Raw genomic sequence first — 16228 nt, 5'->3', positions numbered from 1 at the left:
TAGGAGATCGTCATTGTCACCAATCAAACCATGAAAGACGCAACATAAATAAATAACTTAATTAATTAATTGTATTGCTTTCATGCCAATCCTGGTCTGCACAATTAATTGTGTGTAGTTGTGCCCTGAGTTAAGCACCCTTTCAATCGTATCAAGGAATGAATAGTCCTAGTATTTTTAAGTCTCAACTGTTGAATGCATTTTCCTTAATTAACTGGGACTAATTATGCTGATAATTTTGCAATGCTATTTAATTTAGGCATGTTAGAGATCGTGATGGAGGAAATACCCAGTCTCATTGACTCGTTAAATGGAAAGGGATGGAAGCCATTATCCTATGCAGCTTACAAAGGTTATCTCGACCAAGTTTATCTGAAACAACGTAATCTTATGGTACGGAGTATATATTAAGAGCTTTTAGACGTACTGTAAAATTTGTAATTGTTTTGTACTGCATTTAGAAGAGCTTTCTGCATTATGGAATACAAATTAGCAAGTTTATTGATGTGAAAATGTTTTCTATTTTAATTAGTTACATCCGCAGCGTAAATATCAAGTGCATATTATATAAGCCGTTACTTGTAATTTTGTAATAGAGTGAACAAAAAACCTAATGGGGAAGAAGAAAAAGGTTCTTTTTTTTTTTGGTGCGAATGAGCCACAAGGGCAATATAAATTACAAATGGGGGCGGGGGGATTCGAACCTGAGACCTATTGTACACAGGCCCTCAGTCTTAACCACTAGGCCAAGACATCATTGGTAGAAGAAGAAAAAGGTGACAGCTACATCAACAAGTGAAAAACAGAACTTCCATATATTTCTTCGCAACTTCCATAAGAACTAAAAGACACATTACTTTCAATATTTTGTCTTCAAAATGCTCATGACAGTCAACTAAAATCCACTCAGAAAAACGTATCTATGTGTGCTTGGTGGACCATGGAAGAGAAAGGCGACGACTACCCACAACAACTTCTAAACTAAGGTCAATTCATCAACCAATGAGAATATGAGATACTCTTTCCGTCTCTAAAAGATTGTCCCATAGCCAAAATTGAAAATTCACTCTGTGTAAAATATGCACACGAGTTGGTAGTGTGGGCCCACGAGGAGAGAGTTATAGAGAAAACAAGTGGATAAATTAACTAAAGGTTATGGGGAAAACTTGAATGGACATTCGTAAAAGGAATATGGGGCAATCTTTTAAGGACGAAGGGACTATAAATCTATAATGCATCGTATAGAGTCGTAATCTTAGCTGCAAAGAAAAATGAAGGTTGACTTGGAACATGAAAATGACTTAAGGACCATTATTTCCAGCCACAGCCTGAATTACAGAAAGAACAGAAAATTAGCAGTGTTAAGCTCACTAATCTATACTTGAAGTTCTACATTCCTTCCTAATTACGTTCCTTTCAATGGAAGACATAGGGTGCTGGATGTTTATAAAAAAACCATTTATAGCGGGCTTGATGAAATGCAGCAATTATGGTGACGGATGGGATGAACTCTTAGCGGCTGCTCAACAAGGTCATACAAAGAATATGCTACGTATCTTGAGGAGGGATCCAGAACTCATTTTCACAGCAGATGTGGTTGGAGAAACTATTCTACACGCTCACTGTTACGTACTAAGTTGATGCGGTTCATGGAACAACATCTGCTGTTGAAGGTGTTGCTTAAGAAAAATGTAGACGGGGATACGGCCTTGCACCTTGCCATTAAGAACAATCACAAGGAGGCAGCTTTCGGTTTGGTGGGTTGGAACAAGATCGCGATGCATGAATTGAACAAGGATGGGAATATCTCCCTGTGACCTTGATGAAGAGGCTGGGTGGGGTCTGTTTATGATCAGAGCTTGTGTCTGTTTATGTGCAGGAGTAGCAGATATCGAAATGAGATTAGCAATGATAAGCATAGAATTAGAGGAACTATATAAGGTGAAGTGGGTTGAAGGCACCCCAATAGGTGTAAGGGATGCAGGCCTCGGCAAATGGAATGATCACAACAGAGGAGATACAAATGGAACTTGTTCGATTTGGAGGAAATTTACTCCATATTGCTGCAAGATCAGGCAAGGTTGATATGCTAAAGTTGTTGGTCAAGTTTATGAATAGCTCTGAGTTGGTTAGTTTGCCACTTGAAAGGAACAAAGCTGGTCCTTGCCCTTGTGGGCAAACCGCAAACATGAGGCAACTGCACTCTACTTGTTACTTGATAGAGGTGGCACCCATGGCCGCGTACTTGCTGAACCAAGAGGGAGTCTCACCATTACATTTGGCAATTCAACTACAGTACAATGATATGGTGAGGCGCATCTTCCAACTAATTCCAGGGACTGCCATTGACTCGTCCATCAGAAAGAGTCTGCTAAGGGCTAACAAGGCGTCAGTTGTTCACGCTGCTATAAGAGCTAGGAATCTAGGTACAACATACTCCTCTTTTCATATACCTACTACTCCTTTATACTCCCTCCGTCCCGGAATACTTGACCTATTTTCCTTATCGGGCCGTCCCTTAATACTTGACCTGTTTCTAAAAATGAAAATATTCTAACAATATTATATTATTTCTCACTCCACCCCTATTAACCCACCTACCCCCTACTCCATACAAAAAATAATTAAAAATTCAACCCCTACTCTCCCCCAACCCCACCCCTTTACACATTTCCCACTAACTACATTAAAATAATACCCCACTATCAACTACTACCTATTAAATTAAATAAGTCAATTCAAGTCCCTTAAACTCTGTGCCGGTCAAACCGGGTCGAGTATTCCGGGATGGAGGGAGTATACATATAACAACTACAATAAATTAAACACCAAATTTCTTAGATATAGTAACCTTTTTTTTTTAATCAAAGTAACCTTATGTTATGTTTAAGAGTGAATCGTGACTTAAAATCACATTATTATTCAAGCACAACATGTACTAATAATTCTAATTAACACGTCAAAATAATTTAAATAGAATCAAGTTGTTATTTTTTCACTTTTTTTGTAAGACAAGTTGTACGTTCACAATAAATTTGGTGTGGACCAGGTCAATTTAAGAATTAATCTCAAAGGAATTATGCCTGCTACAAAACAAAATAGTATACTAAACCATAATGCTACAAATTCGAAGCATTCTTCATTACATAATTTTGATCACGTTTTTTGTCTTCATTTGTTTAATTGCTTACTAAATTAGGTATATTGGAAAGAATAATGGAGGAATTACCCGGTTCTATTGACTCGGTAAATGAAGAAGGATGGAAGCCACTATCATATGCAGCATATGAAGGTTACCTAGATGAAGTTCGCTACTTCCTGAACAATTTTCCAGATTATGCGAGGAAATACGATAGAGATGGGTCCTTAGTCCTTACCAATACACAAGGCGGTTGGTGCAGGCCATATTCATATTGTGGAAGAGTTTATATCATCATGTCCCTTAACTATACACGATGTTGACAAAAGAAGTCGAAGCATTCTTCATATTGCTGTTAAATATGCAAGACCTCATCTTTTCTCTTATTTAACCAAGAGGAATGAAATCCACGAGATTTTCCATTTCAAAGATAAGGAAGGCAAAACTTTCATGGATTTAGCTAGAGAGCTCGGGGATAAAATTAATTAGCAGTAATTTTGGTTTGTTTTGTACGACTATATATGAAAGAAGAAAGCCCTTTAAGTTGTAACATTATGGTTTAGTACACTATTTTGTTTTCAATCTTGCATACATTATTCAACTTATTGGCTCAACTGAACCTCTTAAGGGTTTATAGTCTTATAGAGTTATACGGGATATAATATTAGACAATAACTATCATTTTTGCAAACGAAAATTTGTCAAATAAATACCTTATTTTTAGATCAATTTGTGAACTATATATACCTTACTGATTTGATTGTGTTCAAAAGTAACTTGAATTAAAAAGTTGTATTAGAAACAGACCTTTGACCAACATTCCAGCGAGACAGTCAATAAATATTCACCTCTATTCAATCTCACTCAGAGTGATCACAAGGAAAGAAGTCTCAATCAGCTCCACAAGACAGCTTGGAGTGGGAAAAACAAAAACAAAAACAAAAGCCACCATATCTTCAATGACTTGATTGATTTCCTTCCCTCGTTTAGTTCCTCAGTAGATTTTTCTTTGTTTTTATGCTTTTATTTCCTTGTAACTTCCTTTATTTGGATTTAATCCTCTTGAATCAACTTTTTTCTTTTCTTCCAATTGTTGGTGGAATCCATGCATAGGGGAAGGGAAAAAAGGCCACGACTAGCTAGTCGATTACTCAAGATGATCAATTTCAGTTATTTCGACGCAACTCCTGTTACTAAGGCTCATTCATCAACCACTGAAATAATAAAGCCATATCTAAAAGTTTGTCTCATTTTATCTTTTCGCTATATTTATACAAATTCCAACGACCAATCGAGAACGGGGAGACCAATATCAGAAATGTATTACAAAATACATATCAGCTAACAAAATGACAAAATATTGCTTGTCTTTTTCCTATCTTATCGTTTTGTTGACTGATATGTATTTTGTAAATTATAATACATCTCTAATATTGCAATTTATTTCCTCACAACCAATCACCATTGCATCCCACCCTTTAATCTCAAAATTCTTATTCCCACACCAAATTACTTCCATTTCAAAATTATTTTTGTCATTACTATTTATATAAATATTAAGACAAAAAAAAGTGAGTAAAAAAATAAGATAGGGATAAAGTAAAAAAAATGTGTAAAAATGACGTTTGACGTAAAAAGAAAATAGTACAGAAGGAGAAACTTAGCTAGTAAATTTTCATGTCAATAAATAGAATAAAACACAATATAAAAAATATTATGAAACGGACTAAAACGAAAACTGTAAAGATCTTTTTAAAACGGAGGCAGTACCAAACATCCCGTATAAGAAATTAATGATCGTCTTAATGTTGCACTACACATATTTTTAAAATATCAGCTATTTTTTATTATTTGTATTGAATTATAGATATTGTTCCGGTGTTGTAAAGATGGAAACAATGGGCTTCGAATGAAGGCCCTTTTGTATGTGTTGAAGATCTTGCTTGTTTGAATGAGTGGAGTCCGAATTCACCTGCACAAGAGCAAAGTTACTAGCCTCGGGGGTGTTTCCGAGGAAAGCCCCTCCGATGCCTAAGTAAGAATGATGCTCGGATTCTAGAGAGAAGTTCTCTAGAAGAGTAGTCTTAAGGCGGTAAATTGGACGTACCTTGAGGTGTGAGCCTTGGCGGCCTATTTATAGTGTTTGCATAATAAATGCCCATAGGTCATTTATTACTATTGGGCCTTGGGCCTTAATGGATGGCTGAATAGCCACTGGTGGGTTCGATGTTGTTGTTTAGAGCCATTGGGCTTTGGACTTAGTGGCCCAATTGAGAGTCAATTGGGAGCCCAAACAACATGCCCCCCAGACCCGGTCCATTTAGAATTAAATGGGTGGGTTTCCAGCTGTCAGAAGTCCGAAAGTTCCCTCTCTTTTTTGAAAAGGGATGATTTGCATTGATGACAAGTGTTGGGAATTGTACTGTGTCATGGAGATCGTGGGTTTGAGGAAGTTGATGCGCCCTTTCTCTTTTCTATAAATACTGGGTGCTTTGCTCCTTTTGAACTTTTTACTCCTTATTTCAAACCCATTCTCTCTCTAAATTCCGGCGATCGCAGTGCAATTTGCTTCTTCAGATCTACGAAATTCGGCCAACTTTAGACTTCGGGAACTTGTGTTGTTCGCTTTATCGGCGAATTCCGCTTCGGAAAAAGGTAATTTGTTTCTGAGTTCTCCTTTTTTCTTCGTTCTTCCTTCTACCCCTCAATCTAAACCCTAGATCGAGATTTCGCGACCATGGCAAAGAATAGGGGCAAAAGCAAGTTCGTTGTTGGCTCCTCGAGTGAGAGAGAGAACGTGCCTTCGGGGAGGTTACCGAAATCTTCGAGGGGTCGACCTTCGGAGAGGCCGTTGGAGAAGAGTTCGATTGGTTGGGATGCTTCCGAAGATGAACGCGCAACCTCTGGTGAGAGAGCTGGCTTTTCGGGTGCTCGTCGTCGTTACTCCGAGTTTCCAGTTCATTGGACGGAAGCTGATCCGAAGGGCAAGTATGCCTCAATTTTGCATGAGACCACGCAGATCGACGGTCCGTTGGAGAAATCGGTCAGCGGTGACTGGTTGGTGGAAGCGAAGTTAGGGAATTATCATCGGAAGGCCGAGGAGCTATACGGAATTCAGCATGCCTTGGGGTATTGGTGCGAGCTTCCTGAGCAAGAGCGTCCTCGGGTGACTCATCCACCGAGGGGGTTCATTTCCGTGTATACTCACCATTTGGAGAATGGTCTCCGCTTTCCTCTGGATCCGTTCGTATCCGAGCTTTTGGTGTCGTACAACATTAGTTTGGCCCAGCTCACACCCAAATCTATGAGGCACATAATCGGATTTAGATGGGTGTGTGACTTCGTCAATTTCCCCTGCTCTGTCGCTGTTTTTCGGGATCTTCACGATCTGGTTCTCAACCATGCTTCCAAGGGTGATGGGTATGGTTGGTGGACCATTGTCAACAAGAAGTCCCGAAAGAGGGGGGATCCGAACTACATCACGGCGTACCCCTACCTTAGCTCTGACCACAATTGGAAAACGGAGTGGTTGCTCGTCCGTGTGCCGACGGATCCGAAGCATCCCAACTTTTATCGTCCTCCGAAGTGGTTCGTGGCTCCTGATCCTGATATGAGGGGTGTGGCAGCTCCAGATCGGAACCATCGCCACTATGTGGACCTCCTCCAGTGGTTCTTGGCTCAAGAGGATAACCATCGACTGCCGTCTAGCTGGCTTCCGAATCTCAATTACATTTTGAGGGAGGACATTCTTGCTGTTGCCGGTCTCAGCAGGATCTTTGACAGGGGTAGGTGTCTTTCGGCTGAGACCGTTTTTCAGTGAGTTTGTCCTCTTTCCTGCTTCGTTTTGCTGACATGTTTTGTGCTTTGTTTTTGCAGAGTACGGCTTTAGCCGCATTGATCCTAAGAAGTTGGGCATTTCTTTGGATTTGAAGACTATTCACGACCCGGCTCCCGAGTACAAGTTCGGAAAAGATAACCCTCGTAATCCTCGTCTGAAGGATTACGTGTTGTCTCCTTCGGGGGTTGCTCGGATATCCGAAGTTCGAGCTGATCCGTGGGATTCCGCCTCCTCTGTTGAAGCTGTTCCTGTGAAGGTTGTGCTTCCTGAGTTGAAGACAACTTCGGACCCGGTGAGTGTTCATTTATAGGCTCGATTTTCTGTTTGTCTTTTTCTTTTCGGTTGGCCGTCGGCTAACGTCTTGGTCCTGGACCATCTTTTTAGGGTCCTGGGACTGACGCTGTGCCGCGTGCCGTTCCTTCGGTTTCATCTCCGGCTCGGATAGATATCTCTTTATCTAGGAACCGGGTATTTCCCGCTTTTTTCTCTATTTCTTCCTTTTTCTTCTTTTATATTCGTTGACCCTTGGTCTCCCCTTTTTAGGATCAACGCAAAAGGAAGGGTAGCACTCTTTTGAGGCCTTCCACGCATCCGAAGAAAGCGAAGGCTTCTCAGCCCTCGGAGAAGGTATTTGTTCTGACTTGGAGTTTTTGTAGTTCGTTTCTCCCTTTTTCTGAAACTAATCTTTGAACGCTTGCTATGTAGGAAGCGGTTTCGGAAGTTATGCCTCCTCCTAAGAATCTTCTTCACTTCATGCCCTTGCCGGGGCAGAAGTTAAAGAGTGTGGTGGTTGCTGAACCGCCGCCCGTGGATCAGCCGCTGATCGAGGAAGATATCATCCCCTCTCCCCTGAAACCATCTGCTGCTTCGGGGATCGAAATCCAGGATATCACCGAGGTGATGGAGGCGATTGAAGCCGATTTTGTTCCTGGTTTGGTTGTCCCTGAGGTAGCTGAGGAGAAGGAGTCTGCTGATCTTCCCTTCGAGAGAGAGAAGAGTCCAGACAAGGAGATGATAGATCTCTCGGGCCCCGAAGCTGCGGTCCCCGAGGTTCAGAAGGAGGTTCCCTCTGCTGGAGAGGAGGAGCAGCCCGAGCAAGGTTTGACGAGGAAGAGGCGCCACTCAACTTTGGGCTCTACTTCTACCTCGGCCCTGGATAGGCTGATCCATGCTGATCCCTGTTCGGATGTTCCGCTAAAACGGATCCCCGAAGAAGTAAGGGAGGCGATGGCTCGATATGCTAGGGCTCCGATTTTGGGAGAGGACCCCTTGGCCCACGTGGGATCCTTGGTGGGCCCCGAGGCTGCTCGGGAGAATCTGCTTCGTGCTAACCCGCAGTGGAGGGTTCCTGGGGCCGAAGAGAGGAATCCGGCTATGATGGCCCAGTACTATCTGAACGAGGTAATTTGCTAGATTTTTCTCTTTGAGTTGTGTTTTTGTTTTATGTTTTTCCTATTTTGCTCATCTTTCTCTCGTTCCCAGGCTGTTTTCTGGTCTTCGTTCGCTTCCGAGTGTAGCTCGGTTGAGGAGAAACAACTGAGGAAATATCGTGAGGCTTATGCTCGTGATATTCCCATTTTGGACCAGAAGGCTGGGCAACTCCTCTCCGAGCTTACGGAACTCAAGCAGCTGTACCTTCATTATAGTCGCGAGGCTAGAGAGTCTGCTGAGAAGATCGGGACCGAGGTTGGCCAGCTCATCTTCCGAGTTGAAGAGGATGCTGAGAAGATCGCTTCCTTTGCTGAGGAAAAGAAGGATATGGCCGCTAAGTTCGCTAGCGAACTTGAGGAAAAAGATAGACTCTTCCAGGAGATGAAGTCTAAATTTGAAGCGGCCGACAAGGAGCATAAAGAGGCGGAGTTAAGGCTCCACCATTTTGTCCAGCATCGGGAGCTGATCCAGCAGCAAGCTGATAAGGTGCCTGTCCTTCGGCTGAAGCTTCGGGAAAAGGATGACTATATTCGGAAGCTGGAGCAGGAGCGAGTCAACCTCTACACTGCTGATCAGTGTAGAGAGCAGTACTGGAACGGCATCCTGGGTGCTCGGCGCATGTTTGCGAAGCACATGCCTCACTTCCCTTGGAACGAGAAAGTTCCCCTATGGATGCAGGCCGAGGACCACTTGGTGGAATGCCAAGCTGATCGAGATGAAGCTGAAGCTGAACGCCAAGCTGCTCTTGCAGAGGCTCGGGCCCAGAAGGCCACTTCCGAGGGTGATACTACTGCTGGGGGTTCTTCGAAGGATGCTCCCCTGGGGGCCGCTCCTGAGACTCCTAAGAGTTAGGGACTCGGGCAGTCGTCTTCTTCAGAGTCGGTCGGTTCCAGTTGAGGACTTCCGAATATGTGCTTGCTTTTCCCCCTTTTGCCTCGGCGCTGCGTTGTACTCGTTTCTTTTTGCTTTCTTAGTACTTCGGTAGGCCGGTATTGTCTGTTGATGGCTGCCGATTTTAACTGTTTCATTTTGTTTTCAATTTTTGAGGTTTTCAATGTATTTGTACTTCCCCCAAATATTGAATAAAAAATGAATGTTTGTTACTTGGCTGCTTCTTTTCAACTTGTTCTTTCGCAATTTTAGGTCTTTAAATCCGTAGATTTCTCGAGCTCCTCTTTCTGTAGACTTGCTAAAAACCTTTTGATCTTGCGAGCTCTTTAAATCCGTAGATCGGTTAAGAGACTTTTTAACTTTTGCGAGTTCTTCAAATCCGTAGATCTGCTAAGAGACTCTTTGACTTTGTGAGTTCTTCAAATCCGTAGATCTGCTAAGAGACTCTTTAGTTTTGCGAGTTCTTCAAATCCGTAGATCTGCTAAGAGACTCTTTAGTTTTGCGAGTTCTTCAAATCCGTAGATCTGCTAAGAGACTCTTTAGTTTTGCGAGTTCTTCAAATCCGTAGATCTGCTAAGAGACTCTTTAGTTTCCAGACTCTTCAAATCCGTCGATCTGCTCAGAGGTTTGGATTGTTCTTCCGATCTCTTGTGGTTCGGAAACCTGGGCAAGAGATCGCTAGTCTGCCTCTTTAGTTATGCCTTCGGCGATCCGTGGATCTGAGCCGGAGTTTTATAACTTGATTCGAGCGACTGTTTGTTGCGAACAAATTTTATTAGGGTACCGCGAATCCGAGGATTCTGGACGATTCCCTGAAGTGTATGATTTGGTCATTTCTTGCATTTTATCAAGGAATGGGCAAAGTCAACCTGTTTTTAGTCTCGGATTGATCAGATCCGAGGCTGCATATATATATAAAGGGACAATAATTATAGAGATAAGTTTAATGAAACACATGGTGCCAATGGCTTTCCTCTTCTCATTAAACAACTTACTTGGTTTACAGACAGAGATCATACAAAATATTTCTTGAGAACATCGGTATTCCAATGGTTCTTCAGAATTGTTCCATCTAACTGTTTCAGCATATACGTGCCTGGCCTTTTTTCGGAATGGATGATGTATGGTCCTTCCCAAGTGGCTGAGAGTTTGCCATGGATCCGTCCTTTCTGAACCGAGGCGGCGTTTCTGAGTACTAGATCACCGACTTTTAGGGGTCTGGCGTTGACTCTTCGGTTGTAATGCTTGTTGACCCTCTGCAAATAGGCTGCGTTGAGTGTCCTTGCATCGTTCCGAGCTTCGTCCAGTAGATCGAGAGCTTCAGATAGAAGTTGATTGTTGCTTTCTCCTTGGAGCCCATCATACCTGTTGTATGCCTGGATCCTCAGGCTTTCTGTTCCGATTTCCACAGGAATTACAGCTTCGGATCCGTATACAAGGTGGAACGGTGTTTGCCCGGTAGCTTCTTTCTCAGTGGTCCGAAGGGACCATAGCGTTCCGGGTAGCTCTTCTAACCATTTGTTTTTGTCATCTTCGACTCTTTTCTTGAGTGCATTGAGGATGAGTTTGTTAGCAGCTTCGGCTTGCCCGTTGCTTTGTGGGTGACAGACTGCCGAGTACGCTAGGTGTATGCCGAACTGTTTGCACCACTTTTGCAACGGGGTGTTGTCGAACTGTTTCCCGTGGTCGAAGACCATCAGTCTTGGTATGCCGAACCTTGTGATGATGTTCTGCCATATGAACTTGCGGACCTGAGGTTCGGTGATGGAGGAGACAGCTTCGGCTTCGATCCATTTGCTAAAATAGTCGACTCCTACAATCAACCACTTCTTCTGGTTCGTCGCTGAGGGGAAGGGACCAATGATGTCTAACCCCCACTGTGCGAATGGTAAGGGATACAGTGTTGATTGTAGGGTTTGAGCTGGTTGATGGATGGCTGGTGCGAACTTTTGGCATTTCTCGCATTTCCTTGCCATCTGCTTTGCCTCGGAAACCATAGTGGGCCACCAGTACCCAGCCCGAAGGGCTTTATGTGCTAATGTCCTACCTCCAATGTGGTTTCCGCATATCCCGAGGTGGATTTCCCTTAAGATGTAGTCAGCGTCTGTTGGACCCACACATTTTAGCAGCGGAGCAGAGAATGATTTCCTCATGAGCTCTCCTTCGGCGCTGATGATGAACCATCTGTTGAATCTTTTCAGTTTTCTCGCTTGCAGCTTATCTTCGGGAAGTTCTCCCCTTTCTTTGTATGCAACTACTGCGTCCATCCAGCTAGGTTCGGTACGTAAGCTGCATACTGTGGTGGGTAGCAAGTCGATGCTTCTCTCTTGGTGAACTTCCACGTGGACCGACCTGTTTAGGTCGATGAGTGTTGAGCTTGCGAGTTTTGACAGTGCGTCTGCTTGCGTGTTCTGTCCTCGGGGAATGAGGATGACTTCAAAGGATCTTAACTTTGACGTTAAGGATTTAATTTTTGCTAAATAGGCTGTCATGCTGGGCCATTTGGCCTCATACTCCCCTCGGATCTGGTTGGCTACAAGCTGGGAATCAGTTTTGAGGCGAACATGTTCGGCCTCCAGGGATAGACAAAGCTCTATCCCTGCGATTGCGGCCTCGTATTCGGCCTCGTTGTTGGTTGCTTTGAAGCCGAACTTCAATGCATACTCTATGCTTTTCCCCGTCGGGGGGATCAGTACAACTCCTGCCCCTGAGCCGTTTATTGTGGAAGATCCGTCAGTGAAGACCTCCCAAGTGCTTTTCGTATCATCCAACATTTCCTGGTATGAGCACTCGGCCAAGAAGTCTGCCTATGCTTGTGCTTTGATTGCTGTCCTCGGCTGATATTTGATGCCGAACTCTGATAGTTCGAAGGCCCAGGCAGCCAATCTTCCTGACCTCTCTATTTTGTCGAGTACTTTTTCGAGCGGTTGGTCAGTTAGCACTGTGATCTGGTGGGAGTCGAAGTATGGCCTCAGTTTTCGTGCAGCTACCACTACTGCATATGCGACTTTCTCGATGAGTGGGTACCGGGTTTCGGCCCCTGTGAGTGTTCGGCTGGTGAAGTAGATTGGCTGTTGCTTCTTTTCTTCTTCCCGAAGAAGCACTGCGCTGACGGTTCCAGGGCTAACTGCGACATATAGGTACAGGGTTTCCCCCTCCTTTGGTCTGGCCAGTGTCGGCAGTTGAGCTAGGTGGGCTCTGAGTTGCTGAAAAGCTTCTTTTTGCTCCTGTTCCCATATCAGTTCGGGATCCATTTTCCTCGGGACCCCTTTTTTCTTGACTGGTTCTGCTTCTCCTCCGGGGAGGTTCTTTGGTTTCAGTGCTTTGAAGAAGGGGGCTCCCTTGTCCGAGGCTTTTGATATGAACCTTGTTAGTGCGGCTAACCTGCCGGTTAGCCTCTGCACATCTCTCTTGGTCTTCGGCTCGGGTAAATCCAATGCCGCTTGGACTTTGTCTGGGTTCGCATCAATTCCTCTTTCGCTCACCATGAATCCGAGGAATTTCCCTGATTTCACCCCGAAGACGCATTTTTTTGGGTTCAGCTTCATGCTGTATTTCCTCAGATTTCCGAAGGTCTCTGCCAGGTCTTTGACGTGGTCCTCTTCCTTGATGCTTTTTACGATGGAGTCGTCCACATAGACCTCCACATTCCTCCCTTTCTGGTCGGCGAAGACGTGATCAACTAGCCTCTGGTAGGTGGCTCCGGCATTTTTCAAGCCGAAAGGCATCATTTTGTAGTTGAACACTCCTGCGCTTGTGATGAACGCTGTCTTTGCTCTGTCATCGGGGTGCATGAATACTTGGTGGTAGCCTGAAAAGGCATCCATGAAGCTGAGCAGTGCATGGCCGCTGGTGGAGTCAACCAATTGATCTATCCTTGGCAGGGGATAGCAGTCTTTGGGGCAGGCTCGGTTCAGGTCTGTGAAATCTACGCACATTCGCCAGGAGCCGTTCGCTTTTTTGACCATCACCACGTTGGCCAGCCATTTCGGATACATGCATGGTTCAATGAATCCGGCCTCCTGCAACTTTTTCACCTCCTCGGCGATGGCTTTGTTTTTCTCCGAGGAGTAGTTCCTCTTTTTTTGCTTGACTGGCCGAGCTTCAGCGTTGACGTCCAGCTTGTGACAAATCAGCTTCGGATTTATCCCTGGCATATCTGCTGCTGACCATGCAAAGATGTCTTTATGATCCCTGAGTAATCGGATCAAATCGATTCGGAGCCCCGAGCTTAGGCCCTTGCCTATTCGGACGCTCCTGTCTGAATCCTCTTCGAGGAAGATATCCTCCATTTCTTGATCTGGTTCGGGAGATAGGGTTTCGGGGCGGGCATCAACTTCTGCGGGAGACAAGCTGCTCGTGCTTGCTCTTCTCCTTTTTGCCTCGCTTTCCTCTCCCTTAGCTCCTTTTTCTTCCTTGGGGCCGTCCTCTAGTTTGGGCTTTCGGACAGCAGTGTGGCAGGTTCTTCTCGCCACTTCTTGATCACCTCTGATTCGTTCGGCGAATCCTGCATCCGAGACGTATATCATCAGCTGGTGGTATGTGGAGGGGACTGCTTGCATCTTGTGAATCATGGTTCTCCCCATGATTACGTTGTATACGGAGTCGCAGTCCATTACCAAAAATTCGTCCCGAAGGGTTTTTGCTGCCTGGCCTTCGCCCACTGTGACTGGCAGGGTGATCTTTCCTCGAGGGATAGCTGCGGATCCGTTGAATCCGATCAGAGGATAACTGACTTTCGTCAGTGCTTCCTCTGGCTCTTCGAGGATCAGCTGCTCGAAGCAGTTTCTGAAGATGATATTGACGGCACTTCCTCCGTCGACTAACACTCGATGTACGTTGTGGTTATTGAGGTCCATGGAGATGACCAGAGGATCGTCATGTTTGTACTGGACTCCGAAGCAATCATCAGCAGTGAAGGTCATGTTCGGGGGGTGTGGCTGGTTGTCTCCCACCGCGCTGAAGTTGACCCGATGGGAGAGGGCTCTTAGGTGTTTTTTGCTGGCCTGGCCAGACTTCTGTCCCCCGAACACCACTAGGATGTCATTTTTCTTGTGCCCTGTTGCTTCGTAGACCCTTTTCTGGGGTTGCTCGTGTTGTTTGCCGCTTGCGGCCTTTTCTTTTTCCTCCCTTCGGTCTAACAAGTACTGTTTCAGGTAGCCTCGGCGAACGAGGTCCTCAATGTTGTCTTTCAGCGAGTTGCATTCTTCGGTATGGTGACCGAAGTCATCATGGAACTCGCACCATTTGTTCTTGTTTCTCCGAGCTGGGTTGGACTTGAGCTTCCCAGGTAGTTTCCACTTTTCGTCATTTCTGTTGAGGCTGAATATCTCCTTTCGGGGCAGAGCTAGTGGAGTGTAGTTGGTGTACTTGGGTTGAAGTTCACCCCTTCTCCCGTCTTTCTTCGGGCTCATCTCTCTAGCTCCTACTTTCTCTTTCCCCTTCCTTGAGCTACCCTCGGGCTTGCTCTGGGTATTCTTTGTGTCTCTCGGATCCGACGATCCTTTCAGTCTTGCAGCGGCCTTGTTGAACTCCTCGGTTCTGATGAACGCATCAGCCATTTGGAGCACGTCAGCTATTCTGGAGGGGTTCTTCATTGAGAGTTCGTCACGGAACTTCCCTTCCTGGAGCGCGTGCTTCAAGGCGAAGATGGCCACGTCTGGCTGCAAGTTTGGTATGTTTGTTGATTCCTTCATGAATCTGGCCATGAATTCTCTCAGACTTTCGTCTCTTTCTTGTTGGATTGAGGTCAGTTCTGCTGTGGTTCGCTCGGGGCGATTGTTGCTCACGAACTGTGTGCAGAATCTCTTTTTCAGCTTTTTCCAGCTTTTGATCGATCCCTTCGGCAGCGATCTAAACCACTCTCCCGCCACTCCGGTTAGCGTGGTTGGGAAGTATTTACACCAGCATGCTTCGGAGTAGGGACTCAAGAACATTTGCTGCTCGTAGGAGATGACATGATCCCTCGGATCTGTGATTCCGCTGTAGGTTAGGTGAGCTGGCAGTCTTACCTTCGGTATTTCTTCCATGATCAGCTCGTCCGAGAAAGGGGATGACGTAGGAGTCATGATTCTTTTCCCGAGTCTAGCCCTGATGCCTTCGTTTGCCGAGGTTCTGTGATTAGAACGTTCGGGCGTACGATGGGGGCTAGGGGTTCGATCATGCCTCCTGTCTCTTCTTCTTTCTCGGCTACTGACCTCGGGTCGTTCGCCAGATCTGCTCGACTCACCTACCCCGAGTCTCGTATGGATCGAAGGTCTTAACCTTGAGTGGACCGAGGGCCTCAACCTGCTGAGTACCGAGCTTCGGATCCGAGTGTTACGAGTAGTTGATTCGCTTTGGAGAGCTGTTGGAGTAGGCGATGGTCTCGCAAACCAATCTGGTTGCTGTTGTGCCCTTTTTTGGGTGTCCCACGTGCTTTCCATCCACCTCGACGTCAAGTGTGTACCTGTCGAGGGAAGGAGTTCTCGTTCGGGTCTGGACACTTCCGCACTGGGTGGCTCGTTCAGCCTTCGCCTGGTCCTCCTCTCTTCTCTGCGGTCATTTGCCAGTCCTTGCTGCTTCTCATTGAAGAGGAAGTTTTGCATGATGGTCATGGCCGCAGTGAGCTCTTCCCTAGTTGGAATCGGAGGTCCTGCATTTGTGGCGGTCGTAGCTCTGCTTGGCTGTGACCTCGCCATCGATTGAGGGTGCCCCTCTTGGTCAGATTCTGAATCTGACCGCACCATCATATCGTCGTCATTGTTGTTAACAACATCATTCACCATTTTCGCGGAAAGAGGTGATTGATGTCTTTCAAAGGCTTTGAAGTGTTCTTCCCCACAGACGGCGCCAAATTGTTCCGGTGTTGTAAAGATGGAAACAATGGGCTTCGAATGAAGGCCCTTTTGTATGTGTTGAAGATCTTGCTTGTTTGAATGAGTGGAGT

The 16228-nt window shown here is 45.2% G+C and overlaps 2 protein-coding genes across 2 annotated transcripts; both read left to right on the top strand.

The window, feature by feature from the left end:
• Positions 1-1053: 1053 nt before the first annotated feature.
• LOC130460064 (uncharacterized) lies at positions 1054-3836 on the top strand. Its single transcript, XM_056827717.1, has 2 exons — positions 1054-2426; positions 3200-3836. Exons 1-2 carry the CDS (start codon positions 1979-1981, stop codon positions 3460-3462), a joined length of 711 nt encoding a protein of 236 aa, XP_056683695.1. The 5' UTR covers positions 1054-1978; the 3' UTR covers positions 3463-3836.
• A 3303-nt stretch (positions 3837-7139) lies between these two features.
• On the top strand, positions 7140-9260 carry LOC130471387 (uncharacterized). Its single transcript, XM_056841463.1, has 4 exons — positions 7140-7269; positions 7521-7604; positions 7683-8076; positions 9160-9260. Exons 3-4 carry the CDS (start codon positions 7701-7703, stop codon positions 9258-9260), a joined length of 477 nt encoding a protein of 158 aa, XP_056697441.1. The 5' UTR covers positions 7140-7269; positions 7521-7604; positions 7683-7700.
• The last annotated feature ends 6968 nt before the right edge of the window (positions 9261-16228 follow it).

The sequence above is a fragment of the Spinacia oleracea genome, chromosome 4, assembly GCF_020520425.1.
Source record: "Spinacia oleracea cultivar Varoflay chromosome 4, BTI_SOV_V1, whole genome shotgun sequence".
NCBI lineage: Eukaryota > Viridiplantae > Streptophyta > Magnoliopsida > Caryophyllales > Amaranthaceae > Spinacia > Spinacia oleracea.
Note: the sequence above shows the minus strand (reverse complement) of the source record. Positions and strands in the feature narration are given on the sequence as shown.

Coding starts and splice junctions, on each gene's coding strand:
- LOC130460064 (XM_056827717.1), top strand. CDS start 1,979: ATGCAGGCCTCGGCAAATGGAATGATCACAACAGAGGAGATACAAATG. Junction 2,427..3,199: donor TATAAGAGCTAGGAATCTAG/GTACAACATACT, acceptor TTACTAAATTAG/GTATATTGGAAAGAATAATG.
- LOC130471387 (XM_056841463.1), top strand. CDS start 7,701: ATGCCTCCTCCTAAGAATCTTCTTCACTTCATGCCCTTGCCGGGGCAG. Junction 8,077..9,159: donor GGAGGAGCAGCCCGAGCAAG/GTTTGACGAGGA, acceptor CTGCTCTTGCAG/AGGCTCGGGCCCAGAAGGCC.